We start from the raw sequence: 18,679 nt of genomic DNA, 5'->3' as shown, positions 1-18,679 counted from the left end.
GGAGCAGATAACAGCAGGTTCGATCCAAAACCTTTCTGGGCCTTTTCGGCTAAAATTAAGTCAATGCTTCCCCAAAATGACAAAAGGGAAATTATCCTTTTAACTTTATTTTCAACAAGACTTAACCTAGCTTGTTTCTAAAGATTCCTCTGCCTGCCTGATCCATTTCATGCAGCATTTCCACAATAATCCCAGGGGATACAAGCACCTATCAACTTCAGCACGCTGCATAATCCTCTCTGATCTATCCTACCGCTTCAAACCCTTTGCTAGTAGATTGAGCATTCACAAGAAGTCATTAGGAGATAACAAAGGTGTAGTATGATGCCGCGAGCCACCTTTTTGTACAGTAAGTCTCATATTAGTCCAGATAGCATAAGAGCTATAGAGAAACAATGTTTATGGGGCACACATATCAGAATGAGATGAAATTTCACACATTTCAAAAACCTAATCTATAGCTTTTCAATTGGACGGTAATCCCAGCTGTTCAAGGGGCAAAATCATGATGACATATTCAAGGAATTATCAATTGCATAAATATCCTTTCCAGGACGTTTGATCAGTTAAACTTCAGTTTCATCCATAGGGTCTGAAAATGAAGCCGCTCACTTTCTGGCCTCAACCACCCTAAAGGACTCTTCTTTGTATCAAGCTCATATTACAGCTTCTCTGTTGACTTCCTAAGGCTTCAGTGATTTTTTTTTTTTTCAGCAAGAAGAAATAAATGGAACCATAATCCGGCAATAGATATATCTAATTAGTAAAATCTCATGTCCAAGTACTATCTATAGATGGCATATTATACACTACAAGTTGTATAAATCTTACAGGCTGAAAGCCATTTTGAGAAAAAGGTTTTTACTTGATCTACATATTTATATACATAAGCATCAAAGAGATGGGATCTCAGGGTTTGAGGAAGAACCTTCAGCTACACCCTTGCAAACATCATCTCTGCAGAGAGGGCATACCCTGATGAACCAACACGAGTTAAGGTCAAAATGTCAAACAAAAGCAAACTCAACTCTGAAAACAGCTCAAGTTAAAAGGAAAAGAAGAGTAAAGGAGAAGAAGGAAGCAGCAATAGATTACCCATGTACTTCTTTGAGCCATTTATCAACACATAACATGTGATATTCATGAGAACAAGGAAGGACTCTAATTTTATCCCCTTCCTCATAGTCAACCAAGCAAATGTGGCACCTGTTAATGAGAAAAATAATACAAATACCGGACATATAAACAACACAAACAAACAAAAGAGGGTAAAATTTAAGTTTTGAACTAAATTGAAGAACAAAGAATGTCGAGAATTACAAAAACTAGTAGCAGAAACCTGACAAGAATCATTGTCATTTCATGTTTATTTAAGATCATCTATGTCCAATAAATACTCGAGTTTCAGTTACTCGTTTCAGGTTTGTAAACCATAAATACAATAAATATAATTAGCTCGATGAGGAATAAAAGTCATGAGAATCAATGTCTACTTGTTACTTACAGCAGCTCTATAAATTCATAGTCCAATGAAAACAAGTATGAAAGAATAAAATGGAAGAACATGCATGAAACCTGATTCAACCAAAAAAAAAATCCAAGGACAGATATATTAGTACAACTCAAGCACCAACAACATTTAAAACTTCAATTTCAAACTTGATAAAATAACTACATCTGTCTAACTACATGGTTCCTACCTTCAACCTACCTATTCAAGCCAGTCTGGTTAAACAAAGTAAAACATCCATGCATAATTTTCTTTTTTTGGAAAAGATCCTACGAAAATAGTAAAAGTAGTAGGATCATAAGAAGTGCCAACAGTAACAAAAAAGCAAATCAAAGGGACTTACTGTTGCACATCATGTGCCCCATTCTCAGATTTACAAGAAACTTTATGATTCTTAAGGGGAAATGAATTCACAACAGCTTCAGGAGCCGGCAGTGTGAGCATAGATAGTGAACGAGACATGCGATGGTGATGAATTTCCTCGAGTACCTACAGGAGGAACACAATAAAAAATCAAGAAAGATTGTTCAACATCCTTTACATTCAGCAAAGATTGCTATATGTATTCCTCCCATTTAAGTAACAGGTCCTTACACATAATTTCTAATAAATTTAACACAGATATAAAGGTTTTCGAACCTAGATCACGAATAACATAGTATATTCAATTTTTTCCTTCTTTTCTTTTCTTGGGGGAAGGGGTTTTGATAAGCAGCTTCATTTATCTCACTAATGCTGTCAGCAAATCAAGACACTTGAAAAGTGAAATATTTATTTCATCAATGATCCTCCTACACAGAAAGGGGAATTGGTGTTTTATCACATAATTTATATGGTTAGCACTCCATCAGGCAGAAATCTTCAACATCAAGATTTCACATAATTTGACTCAAAATTTAGATAATTTGAAAGCCTTTTACCTCAAAGAGTGCATCTGCAAGCATGAATATTTGTGATTGTGAAATGTTTGCTTGGCTACTGGACTCCTCACCAAGGAATGAGGATTCACATGAACATGTACCGCGTGGATGACGCCCTGTTGCACATGAAGAACCTTGCCATGTTTGCTCATCATGGACATCGTGAAATCTTTCTGGCGTCTGAAATATAAGTTATGATAGCAAACTCTGTGAAGCACATGTCAAACAGAACAAATAAAAAAAAAAAATTGGGAAAATGAGTGGCATCTATGAGCATCTTGCATGGTAAAAGAAGTTCTGAATATGGTGTAAAACTTTTCAGGGTAACTAGTAAATTAACCCCATATAGCCACATACAAGCACAGGAAATGGGATATTATTACCTCGTATCTTGATTGCCATTGTCGTCCACTTCTGTGATCATTCCTAGTGCTAGAGACTACAGACTCACGACCAACACCATCATAATGAAGATCACCACTAAAATCAAGGAGCCATCTGTCAGAAGATCCTAGATCATCAGCATGACGAGTCGTAAAAACAATGGTTGGGAAATCACTATTCCGCCTAAAACTGTTTCTTGAGAAAGCATCCCAAAACATCCTTCTAGTATTCCTTCTCATCTCACGGTTACTAATTTCATCAATGGTACTAGACAAAGTGTTGGAATGAATACTCACCACATCAACCAAAAGCACGCCCATGCCTATCTGACCTTGTTCCCCAATTGATAAGAGAGACCTTGGAAGTGGTTGAGAATCCACCAAAGAACCAGATACATCAGAACTAAAATCAGCTGTATTGCCATCCACACTCATATCTGCTATGGTCTCCGCATCTGAATGAACATCCCCAGTATCCTGACCCACAATGCTTGTGAGTGGTGCATCAGCAGAAAGTGACTTATCATCTCGATGAGCTTCCATGAGATTGTCATTAACATTTACCTGCTGATAATGTAATTCGGAATTCTCAGAATGATTACTAAAGCTATGCGTGAAGGAAGTATCCACAGCAGAATCACTATTGCTTCCAGTTTCCGCACAGAAACCACTCAAACCAGTTTCAAGTAGAAAAGTTGAAGAAGACTGCTGCTCAGAGCTAACTGATATATGACGAGGCCGAGTCGAGTTTTGAGGAGACCCTGTTGAAGAATCATCCACATGATCACTCATCTGAAAAGCCAAAAACACGTTCAGAATATTTTAGTTTATGCTATTCCAGACAATTTCCAAACAGTTCCACATAACCAATAAAAAGAAAAGGAAGAACAGCATATATAATCGTCGTATAATAATAGGTTATCATTTACACAACTTGCAGGTTTTCGGTGATCAGAAGTACAACTTGTAACCATTAAAAGTCAAAAGCGTCAGAGTAAGTGGCGGACTTGATGCTTGGTCTCAGGATCGATAAGCGACATAGAGCAATCATTATATTACAAATCAGTAAGTAAAAGATGAAGTAAATATGTGATGATCTCAAGATTCTATTATTTTCATCAAAATTCAATTTTCTTGGCTTTCTGAAGCCTACCTTAGCGTCGAAGGAAAATCACAGTGAAATCAATTCTTTCAATAATACCATAGCTACCGATCATCATGAAATTAAAGCAGAAAAGAAATTTATCTTACACAAAATCCAAGCGAAAAAGGACAGAGAGAACAGAAATTGTTTACCTCCATAGGAGAGTGAGAAACAGAGGAGCCGCAGAAGAGGGAAGGGAGTAATCGGCGCTTACGCCCTGACCTGGAAGGACTCGACACTGACCTGCTATTGCTGGAACCCATTGCTCTGAGTCTATTGACTGTGGAGAGCTGAGTGAGAGATACAGAAGATGGAAATGGCAACGAAACGACCACCAATATTTTTAACTTTACCTAACAGCACAAGCACAGAAGTCGGTCTTCGCCTTTGAGAAATTATACACCACCCGCGTGATTCCACGTAAGCATTTTGGCCCGCATAATGTTTGAAATCTGACGGTGCTTTGGAAGATCTCCAGTTGGGACCCCTCTTGCCTTTGTTTGTAACGATTCCGAGTAGCATAACGTTGGACATGAAAGGAGCCGAGACAAGGCCGGAGATTTTCCAGACAGATTAAAGCATTGGAAAAAAAAAATTCAAAAAACACATAAATAATTTAGTTACATTGATTTTTCAGATAAACAATGTAATTCTTGACCAAACAAAAAAATTGAATATTTTATTTAATAGTTTTATCTAAATATAATTATTTAAGAGTAAATTACTATTATATTTTTTTAATTTAACATTATAATTAAAAAGTATTGTTTATTACCATCATTTACATGTAATTAATCTTTGTAAAGTAACTATTTCTATACAATTATTTTTTATCTATTTTTATTCAATATAAGATAAAAATTTATAAATAGTATTAATAAATACAATTGAAGAATTACTAATAATTAAAACATAATTATCCAATATAAAAAAATTATGAATATTTCAAATAAATGCATTAAATTATATAAAAAAAAACACTATTTTGTACGAATTTTTCTAAAAGATTATGTTTAAAGAAATGTTATAATATTTTATTGAAAAATATCACTATAATTAAATTTTATTTTTTTGTAAAATTATAGATCATAATATTAAAAAATTAACATTTAAGAGATATATTACTTAAAATTTTGAAAAGTATGTTACTTTTGAATTAATTACTTTTATTGTTTTAAACTTAAATAATTATATATTTCGATTATATAGTAGTTAATAATATATTATTTAATTTTATAAATAAATTTAAATGTAAAACATAAATTGAGAGACCATTTAATTTAATAAATTTTTTTTTTGAAATGGAATTTAATACAATTTTAAAATGGCAACCATTTCATATTATTATTAATATTAATAATAATTTAAATGGAAGGATCGTTCTATTGAAAAAATTTAAAATCTTAACAATTAAACTCAATCTTCTTGAAAATATAAAATTAATCAATAATTTTTAATATAATATAATAACTAAATTATAATTTACTTGTTACTGCCTTATATAAATTTATAAATTTATTATCCATTATTAAATTAAACTCTTCGGTTTTCTTTAATTATTTTTTATTATCATGATATCAATTCGACTTCCCAAATCACATTAAAAGAATACTCATTTTTACTATGCTAAAACTAATTTTAAAGCGTCTCAATAACAAAATATGAATATTTAAATCCGCCAATTAACTTAGAAAACATTAACACAAAATAATTGGTTTAATAGAAATGTTAATTAGAATAATTTTTATATCAATACATAATTTATAGTTTATAAAAATAAAAAAGAATATAAATATTATAAATAATAATGTTATTTTTATATATACATCTATAAAAATAATTATATTATTCTTTTTTATATATTATATAACAAATTAATTATATTTATTTAAATAATAAAATAATTTTTTTCTTAAAATCTATTAAATATAAGTCTAACCGTAATAACGAATTTTTATATTTTAATATAACTGATTAAAATGTTTATATTTTTAGAATTATATTAAAATATTCCTATAGTTTGATTTCATTCATTTAAAAAAATATCCATTAATTTTTATTATTTTTACTATTAGTCTTTTAATCAAAATTAAAAATATTTATTTTTGTATTTAAATTATTTTATTTTATAACAACGAAAGCTCATTTCTCTTTCTATTCTCTCTATCCTCTCCTATCTCCTTACATCTCTCTTCCTCTTATTTTCTCTGGCATATCTCTATCAACGCAAGGACTTAGCACACTCAAATCCATTGAGACATATTCCAGCTTTCTAAAACTCAACATTCCAAATTTATTCTAGTTTAGAAAGATCTCATACTAAACCTATAAAAATAAGCAGATTTAAATGCAAGTAGATTAAGTATTTAAGAAAATGAACAAATTACGGATGAAAGCTAACAAGTTTATCCAAGGAGTTTAAAAGCATGGTCACTATTTTCCATCACAAAAGTCGAGAGGATCATAATTGAATAAAATCTAATCTCTAACCTATATTATTATTGAAAATGCGTGAGATTGGAGGCAATTTTGTTTTACAACTCAATTTCCTAATGTGGCTTGCACTAAAGTTACAATCTAGTGTGAGTGATCTTTAAGTTCTTATTTAATTAGTTATGGCTTTTGAATATTAAAAATAGGAGGCTTGGAAGATAGATTTTTCATTGTAAGTTGGAGAATTAAAATTCTACTGAAAAATACAGCAAGACTGCACTCAAATAATAAATGAAAGTGTGAAAGGAAAGTTTAGTTTAAAGGCTAAAATTCTTCAATTATGGTTTGGATAAAATTTTTAAGGAGATGTGTAGAGTTAAAAGGAGAAGAGAAATTGCTAAAAGTTTTCCAATTTTACCTTTCAATCACAACAGCGGATTGAGAGATCGAATCATTCTTAATCCAGTAATTCAAAATCCACTCCTTTTATATGCTCTCAGCATTACAGATATTAAGTGCAGGTTCTGATCCCACTTACAAAGGTTAGAATTAAAATGAGTGAATACATGAAAAACCTCTCAAAGCTACATGGAAATAATTACTGTGAATGAGCTTACTTCCTAATTTATAGGTTTTTTGACTTATCGCATATACTCAGCTATCTTAATTTTGATAAGGATGCAAAAAAATAGAAAAGAATAAAAAATAAAAGGAGTAGAGTTTTATTTGTTATAAAAAGGAATAATTTGAGTATGAAAATAAATATTATTATTTTTTATAGAAAATTAATGATAAGAATAAAAAAAATTAATAAACGTCCATTTTAATTGATAAAATCAAACTATAGAAATATTTTACGAATATTAAAGCAGCACGATAGTAAATTATTTCTAACAACCATAACAATTGTACGCAGGTATCCAATCAAGCATTTGAAAACCAATAATAATAATAATAATAATAATAATAGAAACAAATAAATAAACGAAACCCTCCACTTCAAATCTTAACCAAAAATTGTGAAAATTTAAAACACAAATAACAATTTGATTTACTTCACTCTTTTAGAAAATAAAAAAAAAACTGTCACAAAACTTTAAAAAACATAAAGATATTTAAATATTTTATATAAATAACATTAAATTCTTTTTATTTCTCACCAATGTAAAAAGCATTCCAAAAAAGAAACTAATATAAATAATAATTTAAGCCTAGAGCAGACTAGGGGAGAAAAAATCAATCCCAAATTTCCTTTTTTCTCTACATTTTTTCCAATCCAAATAAAGGGTTAGAATACTAAAAAGATGTAAACACTCGAGAAGAACCGAATACAATTCATCACCCACAACAAAAAAGTCGAAAAAATGCACTCAAAATTGCGTCAACATACATTTAGCATCAATCAGTCTCATTTCCAACAATATAAAGGACTAGAACAAATCTAGAGGAAACAAGGACTAAGCTCTTTCATGGAATTCATCTAAATGATCATGAAACAGCCACTATTCTCTCATATAAGTTTTTGATAGCTGTCTCCAGCATTATAAGGTAACATAAAATGATGCCTCTCAAATGGCTGTGAAAGCCTTCTTTGCACCAGTAGAAGACCCTGCTGGAATGACCTTCAGAACATTAAACCTCACGGTCTTTGACAATGGCCTGCAAAATAGACAACAGATATTCAGAGAAAGATTTTGTCATCCCACTGTCTTAATGCATGTTCTGAAACATGAATAAATTTAATGTACATTAGAATACACACCTGCACTGGCCAATGATAACATGATCTCCTTCTTTGACACGGAAACAAGGGGATATGTGTGCTGGGATATTTGAGTGCCGTTTCTCATACCTGAAAGAGTTGCCAGCATGGTAATTAGCTCAAAGACAAGGAATAAGAAATGCAGGCAGAAACAGGTAATGAACACTGAAACTGAATAGAAGTATGGTGGCTGACATTAATCATGAGGAATTATATAAATGAAAATTTTCTTGCCTCTGGTATTTCTTGATGAAGTGAAGATAATTCCTCCGAACAATAATGGTTCTGTTCATTTTTGCACTGTGGCAAGTGCCGGCAAGGATACGGCCTCTGATAGAAACAGTGCCAGTAAAAGGGCATTTCTTATCAATATAAGTTCCTGTCAATGACAATGAGGTCAAGACCATCAAAACACAATTCCGCATGACCTTATCAATGCAATCAACTCTACAGCTTGTAGGGGGTCACTACCTAGTAACTACTGTGTACTTTCTTTGTTTAGAAAGCAGCAACAAAGTATGGAAGCTGGGTTGTATTTAGGTATAGAACATCCACATGATAAAGGCAGTAATTTTAGGTATACAAATGCACATGATCAAAGTACCTTGACCAAGCACCTCATGCAGTACATAATTTATAAGAAACTCAAGAACACAAGCCAAATAATTCAGACAGAATAATAATTTAGTTATAAATTGTTTAAGACTAGGCAAGGCTCAAAATACAAAATAACAATAAAAAAGAAAAATGCAACAATTTTGTATTTTGCAAAATAACACACACAAGCTTATAGTTGCCTCATTTCAATAGTATTCGTATTCCCAAACCTGGCTAAGAATGCTTATAAATGGGTTAAATTTAACAGAAATCATTTGCAGTTCAGAAAATTGCTCCGACAAAAGCATCAAGATTTTTCTTTAACAGATCAACAATTTCTCTTCTCAAAGATCTCAACCCAAAAATGAAAAAAAACTAATCCAAATTCCAATAGCAATAATAATAAATAACAATAAGAAAAGTGAAAATGAAAGGAGTAAATATATAACAGTTTAAATTCAAAAGAAACAGTGGATAAAAAAAGCAATGGAGGAGGAGAAAACTGCGAGTAAAAATTAACAAACCTTCAATGGCCTCTCTGGGTGTCTTAAAACCCAATCCAATGCTTTTCCAGAAACGGTTTCCACCTTTACCAGGCCTCTTTCCTTTTCCAGATTTCTTAGAGCTATAGAAATTAAAAAATAAAAAATAAAAGGCAGGTTCAAATACAACAAAATAAATTAAACACAGAAAAAAGGAACCCGACAGTTTACTGAATTAGAGAAAATGTGTATACATATATATATACCTTAGGAAAATCTTGGGTTGCTTCAAAAATGCTTTCTCCGTCTGCATCAACAAAAGTAGGTACCAGATAATTGTTTAAATATTAATAAAACAGCAAAAACATTGATAAACTCATCTCGCTTGAGCAAAACGATTGTTAGAAACTGTCATGTCTCAAATACTTTTTGGCATAATAAAAGAAAGCATATAAAACATTAAAAAATATAGCTCAATACAATTTCCAACAGATAACCTTTTCTCAGCAGACAAACAGAGCACAAAGCTAGAGTGAAATACAGAGAACAGAGCAGTACCTGTTCCGCCATGGTCGAGTATTGGCTGATGATAGGAACTAGGAAGCAGGAAGCAAATGACGAGAAAGTGAAAACCCTAGACGGTTGCTTATATAGTGGGCTGTATGGGCTTTGTATTTTATACGGGTTGGGCCTTCCCTTGAAAAAGACTCGAAAATAAGGCCTGCCCTGCACGCCCCTCTATTTTTATTGCGTCTGATACGATGTCGTATCTCTTTTTGTAGATTTAGATGTTCTACTGTCAGTAACCAATCACATTAGGCATTCAATCGCTGTCAAGTGCCAATTCCAAACGCTCTCGTTTCTCCACTCCGACCTTGCGAGATCCGAGCGACTCAACTATCTGAAAATGCTGCGCCGAGCCACCGGACTCCTGGCCCGACCCATTATTAGCAGCAGGGCTCGACCCTTCTCGACGGATCTCCCGGCCGCCCAGACGACTGACTCCAACTTCGTTGAAGCGTGGAAGAAAGTGATCCCAAATATGGAGCCACCCAAGACCCCTCTCTCCTTCATGCAGCCCCGCCCTCCTACTCCCTCTTCTATCCCTTCCAAACTCACTGTTAACTTCGTGCTCCCCTATGCTTCTGAGTTGTCCAATAAAGAGGTGCGTATATGCTCGATTTTTTAAAAACTTTTCTCAATTAATGTGCATAGAAATTGGCCCTTTTCTTTGATTGCCTGTTTGATTAGGATAGAAATGCTATTGATGTTCATCCTGGGGATTTGTCAATATGAGTATCTGCGGAACGCCTAAATTCTGCTTTTGAAGCTTACCTTTTCGTTGGTTGTCCGATCTTCCTGATGATTTCCGACCCGTTAATTCTCGAATTCTTGGGTTCCTATCGTTTTCAATTAGGTAAGGGATTGCAGAATAATGTATTTGTTTGGGCTTAAGTTTTTAAAGCAATTTCTTCATCCCCCTAAGCTGATATCATACCTTCCATTACCTTCTATCATCTTACTTTACCTTCCTTTTTAAAACCTCACTTCACTTCACTTCACTTCACTTCATCCACTCACACTTTAAGGAAAATTGCTTATGCTCGCCTTCCTGTTTGTGTCAAAAGATTATGCTGTTGTTAATATTTCCAACACTTTTAACTCGTAAATAATATAAAACAGTTTTTTTATTTAAATAAATCATTGTAAAATGTGTTTAAAAACTTATTTTATTTTAAAATTTTTTAGTGTGTTATTCATTTATTTATATAATAAAATTTATTAGAAATAAATATTTTCTTAAAATAATTATTTAATTTTAATTATGAAAAGTTTTTTTCTTTATATAGTATAATTTTGATTATAGAGAAGTCATTATTTTTCATTTCAAAACAGTTGAAAAAAATTGTTGCAAAAGGAAATTGGGGGAAACAACTTAAAATTATTTTTCAAATCTTAATTAAATTTAAAAAAATAAAAATAAAAAACAACTTTCCCACTTTATCATTTGGAGAACTGACACATGTATTTTAGTTCTCGGTTAATTTTATATGAGTTGAAGTTTATTACTTTTAGTACCAATCACAAAATCCTAATTTTTAAATTGTTTCACAAAATTACTCATCTTTAAAAAAATTGTACACAATCTTCCATCTTTAAAAATGTTACACAAAAATCCTTCTTCTTTAAAAACATCACATAAAAATCAATCATACAATTCTATTCATTTGTTCGATGGAATTAATGTGTTGCGGTGCCATGATGTAAAAATAAGAACTAAAAAAAGCAAAAGGATCACATAAAATTTTAGTAACATTCTCACACACACACTCTCTCTCTCCTGAGGTGTATGCGAGGAGAAAAATGTTTTGAATATCTTATCAGACATTTTTTTATTTTTTAATTTCTCATTTCATACTATGGCATTGATATATATCCATTCTGTTGGAGAAAATATAATGAATGGCTTAGGGAATTTTTATGTAATATTTTTAAGGATAATGGTTTTTACGTTAAATTAACAATGAGGGACTGCAAGTGAAAATCTTCAAAGTTGATGAATGGCTAATGCTATTTACACTCAATTTTCTTAGAAAACTAACCCATTTTTCACAAGTGGAGAGGGCCTATGATTTTCATGGAATCTGTGGATTTGTTGAATGGTCACTCTTGTTGCCTGGTTGGGGAAATAGATAAACACTAAACAGAATCCATACTTAGAAGTGTTTCATCTTGCGAGAGAAAATTAGAAACAGCTTGTCTGAAAGTGGCTTCATCTTTGACACGTAGAACTAGGACAGGTAGTATGAGCTTCTTGTTTTAGCTTTGACAAGCAAATAATGGAATACAGCTTATCACTTATTTTATCATGGTAATCTCGATCTCATGGCACCACAATTTTGCTCTAAACGGATCAGAATTGAGAAAAAAAAAATACTAAAGTCGCTATGAGGCACAAAATTAACTTAGAGCTTGATCGTGAAGATGAATGAGGCACTTACCACAATATTCCTTCAATAATACATGGTTTCGATGAACTGAATTTAATTGTAAATCATTTGCTGGAGAAATATCTGTGAAAGAGTGGTAAGTGTCACGTGCATTTCCATGATCAAGCTCTAAATTAATTCTGTGCTACTACAGTGCGTGGTGGAAATGACTGTAGATATTTGTGAGAGTTCTTAATCATGTTGTTGGTCAACACATTCTGATGATAAACTTGTCACTGTTTTACTCATTGAGGTTCAGCTGATGAAAATGAACATAATGGTGAAATTTCCTCTTTTCCCCTTTCTTCTTCTTGTAGTTCACTCCATGGTGCATTGCCCATGAACCTAACAGAGTAATAGACTTCTTTTGTAGAATTTACATTGCCCATGAACCTAACAGAGTAATAGACTTCTTTTGTAGAATTTACTTCTTCAACTTGTGACCTAACACATGCTTTATTCTGTCTTTATTGCCATCGTCATAACCTAACACTCCCTCCTGGTGAACTTCTACTGTGGCCCTCCTTTTCTCTTTCTCCTGCCGTTTTCCCTCTCTCTTTTGGTGACTGTCTTTTGTTCTATCTGGTTTTGTTTGTGGGCTTAGAAAACAGGGGGTGGAGAGGGGGGGGGGGAGATCTAAAACTTTATAGAGGTTTTGTTTGATTACAGTTTATGAAATATTGAAATTATCTGTTCGGATAAAAGATTAATTGGATATGCTGCTGCCTTTCCCCAAAGTTTTGAGAGCATAAACTGCAGTTGAGTTGAATGGTGGGAGAGTTCTGTTCCACTTAATTACACTAACTATATGATTAATAGCTATTGAAATTATGATGATTAAGAAATTATTCTACTTCAGTACAGATTACTTTTTTTTTTTTCTTGTTTCATCGATTATTTTCAATGGATCTTCACGAGCAATATGATGACAAGTGATGGATAGGCCTGGGATTCATGCAATTGAACTTTGGCATTGAAATACGTTATCTTCCTTAATCTTGTTAAAAAATATGTAATTTCATTCTTCACATGGTGTTATTGAGGATTCATAACCAGATTCCGTTATTGCAAGGGAGGGTCGTATTTTTAATTTTATAATGTGATTAAATTTGTTAACTGAAACTTTAAAGTCAATTAGCTAAAGGAATATGTAATGACCATCAAGTATTACATTTCTTGAATGCTTTGTGCAGGTTGACATGGTCATAATTCCATCAACGACAGGGCAAATGGGTGTTCTTCCTGGACACGTATCAACAATTGCAGAGTTGAAACCTGGGTTGTTATCTGTGCATGAAGGAAACGAAGTAACAAAGTATTTTGTTAGCAGTGGCTTTGCATTTATCCATGCAAATTCTTTTGCTGATATAATTGCAGTTGAGGCAGTGCCCCTTGATCAAATTGATGCCAGCTTAGTGCAGAAGGGACTTGCAGAGTTCACCCAGAAACTGAGCTCAGCCTCAACTGACCTTGAGAAAGCTGAAGCCCAAATTGGAGTTGATGTTCATAGTGCTCTCAACGCTGCTCTCACAGGATAGTTTTAACCGTCTTGCTTATGCCTCCTATTTTGCTCTATTAAGTCTGCCTTATCGACTCTTTGAAACTTGGTGGCCTGAATTGTTAACTTTTCTCAATCTCGTGAATTTTCTCAACTAAAAATTGAATGCATTCATCTGGTTGTGATGGAGTCGCCAGTTTTTTCGAATTGCGGTGACTTAACTTATAAAACATTGAAATATTAAGAATTAAATATGTTCTTAATATATTTTATTCCAATCCTTCAATGATTTCAGCAAATTGATTAGGATATCTATTTTAATAAAGTAATAAAAAGCAATGGACAAAACAGAGGAGATAGATTGTTCTTTTAATAAAAAAAATAATCATAGAATCATTATACATTTATTAATCTAATTTTAATAAAAAAAAATTGATGGCCGAATTAGCTTTATATGTATAGTTATGAATTTAATTTCAAAAATATTAACAAAAGATTAAACGCAGAATGAATCACAGCCACGTAAAAAAATAAAAAAATAAAAAACTATTGAGAGGGTGAATATAAATAAATAATATCACTTTTACTATAGCAATTTGCGCGGCTTGTCTCTATGATACGGTGTGGGTTTTTCTATTTAATAATAATTAAAATAAAAAATTGTACAGGTGTGGTTGTCAGCGATGGTCGTCCTCTTGTTTAACTCAATATTATAAGAATAAAACTGTCATCAGAATCAAAATGGATCCCAAAATGTTTGAGACGTGGACAACCACAGGAATGGGTCTTTTTTTTTTTTAACTCCCAAATAAAAGAAAAAGAACATCAGAAGCCTTTTTTTTTTTATTTATTTTTTATAAAGCACATCAAGAATTTAATTATGGACGACTCCCAAATATTGACTTGTTATATAAATAAAATTAAGAAAATATTATTTAGTCCCTATTTACTAATAATTTTTTTAATTTTTAAAAATATATTAAATTTTTTAATATTTAAAAATATATTAATTAATCATTATATTAATTTTAATTATTAAATATTTTACTATATAATTTTATAATTTAAAAAAATTTATTAATTAATCTTTTAATTTTATAAAAAATATAATAATTAATTCTTTCATATTAAAAATATTTATATTTTTTATAATATATAACCGATAAATTAATTAAAAAATTTAATAAATTTTTTAAAATATTAGAAATATTTTAATATATTTTTTAAAATTAATCACTCTCATTAGTAACGAATTAAAGTAAATGTTTATGAGCTAAAATGAAATTGATATTGTTGAGTTCAATTCTTTTCAATAAGAATATATAACATTTTATTTATTAATACAATGAACATAAAATTATTAATTTATTATATAACATATGTAATTTTTAAGATATAGTTTTTATAAATACATTATGTGTTTATCCGATAAAAATAAATATTGTAATTAGTATAATTATTGTTTTGATAGTATTATTATATTTATATATTGTCATATAATTTTAATAATTTATTTATAATTAAAATTTATATATTTATATATTGTCATATAAAGAAAAATTTAAAAAAAACATTTTAATAAATTTTTTAAAAATATAAAAATTAAATTAATAATAATAATAATAATATATAAAAAAATAAATAGTAAATCTCACATTTATAAAATATATAGTACCCATCAAATGATAGGTTGTGTTCAATATTGATAAGTGGGTGGCTTATTTCACATGCCCAAATGGAATTATTAAGATTCCTCTATTTAAAAAAAATTTGACAACTACGAAGTTTTATGTAATAATAAATTTGACATTAATTATATTAATTACACATTACAATAAGTTTCTCTAGAAATATGATACACAATATTAATTTATTATCAAATAAAAATCAAATTTATATAAAATCAACTTGTGGCGACCAATAATAAAGGGGGAAAAAGACATCAACTTGAGTAACGTATATCTTCGTCACAGCATGGTCACTTTACTACCCAAAATAATTGAGCCCACATTGAAATTTTCGTCGTGGCACGATCTGCATCGTTGATCTGATAGACCTCGAGTATCGCGACTACGCAATAAAAGACAGCATTTATTTTTGTAATCGGCTGCCACGTAGCTGGAGGTTTTAATTATGTAGAGATGCGCTGGTGAGCGCATGAGGGCACGTGTTAATAGAGACGTTTGAGCGGAGCACACGGGCAAGGGTTGTGGGGCCGAGAGACGTGGACCTTGAAAGTTGTGCCTGTCAGGTGGGGCCTGGATTCCATGGCCTTTTGTTGGGTTATTGTGTAGTCATGGGTCCTACATCTACTCAGCTCCAAGTTCGTTTATATTGTTTTTTATGGGACTGTGGGGCCTCCTCATCATCAAATCAAGGTCACAGTGCAAATAACTGACAAGTGGACCTGTGATCCTGGACCCAATAAGTTTTTATTTGCTATCCTGCTCCTCCCACTCTTTACAAATCTCAAATTTAGCTGCAATAGTATATCAAATTACGAAATGTATCTAAACTGAATCAGGATGATGGCAAATTTAGGATATAACTATATAAATTTCATTTATTGTCTATACAAATTTTATTATATATTATTTTTTAATTTATCATAAATAAAATTCAGGTAAAAATATTGAATTACATTAACAAAATAATGTAAAGACTGAAAATAAGTAAGCATAAAAATTTAAAATATAAAATTACTCTCCATAATTAAGGCAATATTTGATGGTATATTAGCTGCTTATTAATTTTTATTTTATTTTTAATAACTATTAGCTAAAAATTAAAAGAATAATATTTTCAATTATTAAAGATGAGTTTTTATATTACAGATAGGTATAGTAATCGGATAAATTATCCATAAAAATTGTTCCATTCAAAACTGAAATTATTTATATTAAAATAATATTTAATTATTTATTTATATAAACAGATTTGATAAAAAATATCCAATATATAAAATTTAAACTTAATATAGATATTATTTATAATCTAAATTTATTTAAAATTCAATTATATACTTTTAAATTCTTTCAATTAGGTTCCATTTTAAAGGATACCCAAAAAGAATTGATTCATGAACATATGAGAAGCAAAGATAGACTGTGATTGCAAATATATTTAATTTGATGCACATAGAAGAGAATACCTAAAACTCATGGGGTGTCTGTTAGAAATACTTAAAAAGAGGAAGCACCAAATGCTAAATAGACAAAAGGTAGTATTCCAAAAGTGACTTTCCAGAAGGATGCATGAACTATTCCATTCGTCAGTGGATTCAATAGAAAACCAGTACTACCCTTTTCGATTCCGTGAGATGGCCGCTGGTTTTATTAAATTTACTTGACCCCACCCGGAATTCACTTTTTCTATTCTTGTCAACCAATCAAATTCATCTTCATACTATATCAAGGGACGTGGTTGCCGTAGACCACCCTACTATTGTGGTCCTTCGAGCACCTGATTATGTGGAACTTCACTTTATATACCGCGGATGCCATTCGCAGTTCTTAGTGCTAAGCTCTTCTCTCCTTCCCGGAATTGCTTCATTCTTCGCAGTGATTCCTTTTTTTTCTTTAACGTAAAAACATCAATCATGTCTTTCTACGGCCACAAGCCTCATTTCCTTGAAGCTTGTTTTCTTTGCCGGAAACCGCTTGGCTGTAACGCTGACATCTTCATGTACAGGTTAGCCGGCCGTCGATTTGCTTTTTTTATTTTCTCTCTATACTCTATTTGTGAAGCGAATTAGGATAGATTTCAATTTGAGGAATCAATTTTGGATCGAAGACCTGCGACTAACTTTGTTTTGATGATTGTTAATGATGAAATGGATTTATTCGTTCTCTGATGGGAATTTGAAATTGTATTGCAGAGGGAATACACCTTTTTGTAGCAAAGAGTGCAGACAAGAGCAGATAGAGATGGATGAGTGCAGAAAGAATAAGAACTGGAAATTGTCATCTTCCTCTAGTAGATCTCTGAGGAAATCAGAGGCGGAGGAAACTTCGCCCAATAAAACTGTACGTACAGACACGGTTGCTGTCGCTTAATTAAGAATACAAAGCCAGATTTGAATTTCCATGATCCAATGTAAGAATTGGGAGAGGTTCATTTCTTCTTGATCTGTAATGAAGTGATGGTTGAATGGTAATTAAGATTTGAGAGATGGAAAGAAAGGAACTAAGAGCCATCACAGATTTAGATTTTTCTTTTTCTATTTGAGTTGGTGGTGAATGTTCATGGGGTTGAAGAAGGAGTGAATGGACATGGATATTGTGTATTGTTGAAAGAAAATTTTGAGGCAATGAAATCTTACAACAGGGTAGATTTCAGTTTCATGTTCAGAAGGAAAAATTGCTTCTGAATTTCATGTTTCTCTTTCAAAAAACCTAAAAAATTAATTTTAGAAATAAATAAAATTCACTTTATAAGAACCACATGTCCTGATTCTTAAACTATTAAGTTAGCTTGTTGATTCTGTTACCATTTGATTAATGATTTTCTTTGCATGTGATTGTTATTTATATTTGTTAACGATGAGTTAAAAATTGCTAATCTACTTCACCAGCAATCCGATTTCCCGTATTTGAAATTATAAATTTTCTATCCATTTTCTTATTTAAAATGAAGTAATTGATTTCTTTTTTTAATCTATAAAATTTTTATTTTTAATGAAAATAAAATCATCTATTATTTTTAATTTCTTTTTGAAAAAAAAACGAATGATACCAAACTGAGATATTAAGAACTCATTAGCATATTCACTTCCCTTAAGGTTGATCCTTGTCCTTAAATGATTGAAAAAGGACTGCAGAGATTAGCATACTTATCGTGTAATCTTGGAAGAGATATGGAAACCAGGCAATGAACCATAGCCTCAATCCTTCCATGTGTAATAAAAGCTTCTGTCTAACTAACATTGTAGTCTTACCATCTAATTTATGGGCTTGCTTCT

The 18,679-nt window shown here is 31.4% G+C and overlaps 4 protein-coding genes across 4 annotated transcripts; 2 read left to right on the top strand and 2 right to left on the bottom strand.

Annotated features, from left to right (window-relative positions):
- Positions 1-774: 774 nt before the first annotated feature.
- LOC110615719 (E3 ubiquitin-protein ligase RNF12-A) lies at positions 775-4,510 on the bottom strand. The gene is made up of 7 exons (XM_021757766.2): positions 4,311-4,510; positions 4,110-4,237; positions 2,814-3,605; positions 2,431-2,610; positions 1,854-1,999; positions 1,096-1,206; positions 775-975 (listed from the first exon to the last, which is right to left on the bottom strand). The coding sequence occupies exons 1-7, from the start codon at positions 4,489-4,491 to the stop codon at positions 894-896; spliced, it is 1,620 nt and encodes a 539-aa protein (XP_021613458.1). The 5' UTR covers positions 4,492-4,510; the 3' UTR covers positions 775-893.
- A 3,218-nt stretch (positions 4,511-7,728) lies between these two features.
- Positions 7,729-9,887, bottom strand: LOC110615693 (40S ribosomal protein S11). Its single transcript, XM_021757723.2, has 6 exons — positions 9,790-9,887; positions 9,498-9,538; positions 9,274-9,374; positions 8,387-8,531; positions 8,153-8,242; positions 7,729-8,049 (listed from the first exon to the last, which is right to left on the bottom strand). The coding sequence occupies exons 1-6, from the start codon at positions 9,799-9,801 to the stop codon at positions 7,959-7,961; spliced, it is 480 nt and encodes a 159-aa protein (XP_021613415.1). The 5' UTR covers positions 9,802-9,887; the 3' UTR covers positions 7,729-7,958.
- Positions 9,888-10,025: 138 nt separating this feature from the next.
- On the top strand, positions 10,026-13,926 carry LOC110615692 (ATP synthase subunit delta', mitochondrial). Its single transcript, XM_021757722.2, has 2 exons — positions 10,026-10,396; positions 13,415-13,926. Exons 1-2 carry the CDS (start codon positions 10,139-10,141, stop codon positions 13,757-13,759), a joined length of 603 nt encoding a protein of 200 aa, XP_021613414.1. The 5' UTR covers positions 10,026-10,138; the 3' UTR covers positions 13,760-13,926.
- Positions 13,927-17,200: 3,274 nt separating this feature from the next.
- Positions 17,201-18,062, top strand: LOC110614712 (FCS-Like Zinc finger 3). The gene is made up of 2 exons (XM_021756350.2): positions 17,201-17,409; positions 17,597-18,062. The coding sequence occupies exons 1-2, from the start codon at positions 17,216-17,218 to the stop codon at positions 17,772-17,774; spliced, it is 372 nt and encodes a 123-aa protein (XP_021612042.1). The 5' UTR covers positions 17,201-17,215; the 3' UTR covers positions 17,775-18,062.
- The last annotated feature ends 617 nt before the right edge of the window (positions 18,063-18,679 follow it).

Source organism: Manihot esculenta, chromosome 5 (genome assembly GCF_001659605.2).
Source record: "Manihot esculenta cultivar AM560-2 chromosome 5, M.esculenta_v8, whole genome shotgun sequence".
Classification (NCBI taxonomy): Eukaryota; Viridiplantae; Streptophyta; class Magnoliopsida; order Malpighiales; family Euphorbiaceae; genus Manihot; species Manihot esculenta.
The sequence above is the reverse complement of the archived record's forward strand: the minus strand, read 5'-3'. Positions and strand labels throughout refer to the sequence as shown.

Coding starts and splice junctions, on each gene's coding strand:
- LOC110615719 (XM_021757766.2), bottom strand. CDS start 4,491: ATGTCCAACGTTATGCTACTCGGAATCGTTACAAACAAAGGCAAGAGG. Junction 3,606..4,109: donor TTTCTCACTCTCCTATGGAG/GTAAACAATTTC, acceptor TTGGCTTTTCAG/ATGAGTGATCATGTGGATGA. Junction 2,611..2,813: donor AATGGCAATCAAGATACGAG/GTAATAATATCC, acceptor CTTATATTTCAG/ACGCCAGAAAGATTTCACGA.
- LOC110615693 (XM_021757723.2), bottom strand. Junction 8,532..9,273: donor ACCCAGAGAGGCCATTGAAG/GTTTGTTAATTT, acceptor TGTCATTGACAG/GAACTTATATTGATAAGAAA. Junction 8,243..8,386: donor TTCATCAAGAAATACCAGAG/GCAAGAAAATTT, acceptor CAACTCTTTCAG/GTATGAGAAACGGCACTCAA.
- LOC110615692 (XM_021757722.2), top strand. CDS start 10,139: ATGCTGCGCCGAGCCACCGGACTCCTGGCCCGACCCATTATTAGCAGC. Junction 10,397..13,414: donor CTGAGTTGTCCAATAAAGAG/GTGCGTATATGC, acceptor TGCTTTGTGCAG/GTTGACATGGTCATAATTCC.
- LOC110614712 (XM_021756350.2), top strand. CDS start 17,216: ATGCCATTCGCAGTTCTTAGTGCTAAGCTCTTCTCTCCTTCCCGGAAT. Junction 17,410..17,596: donor GCTGACATCTTCATGTACAG/GTTAGCCGGCCG, acceptor ATTGTATTGCAG/AGGGAATACACCTTTTTGTA.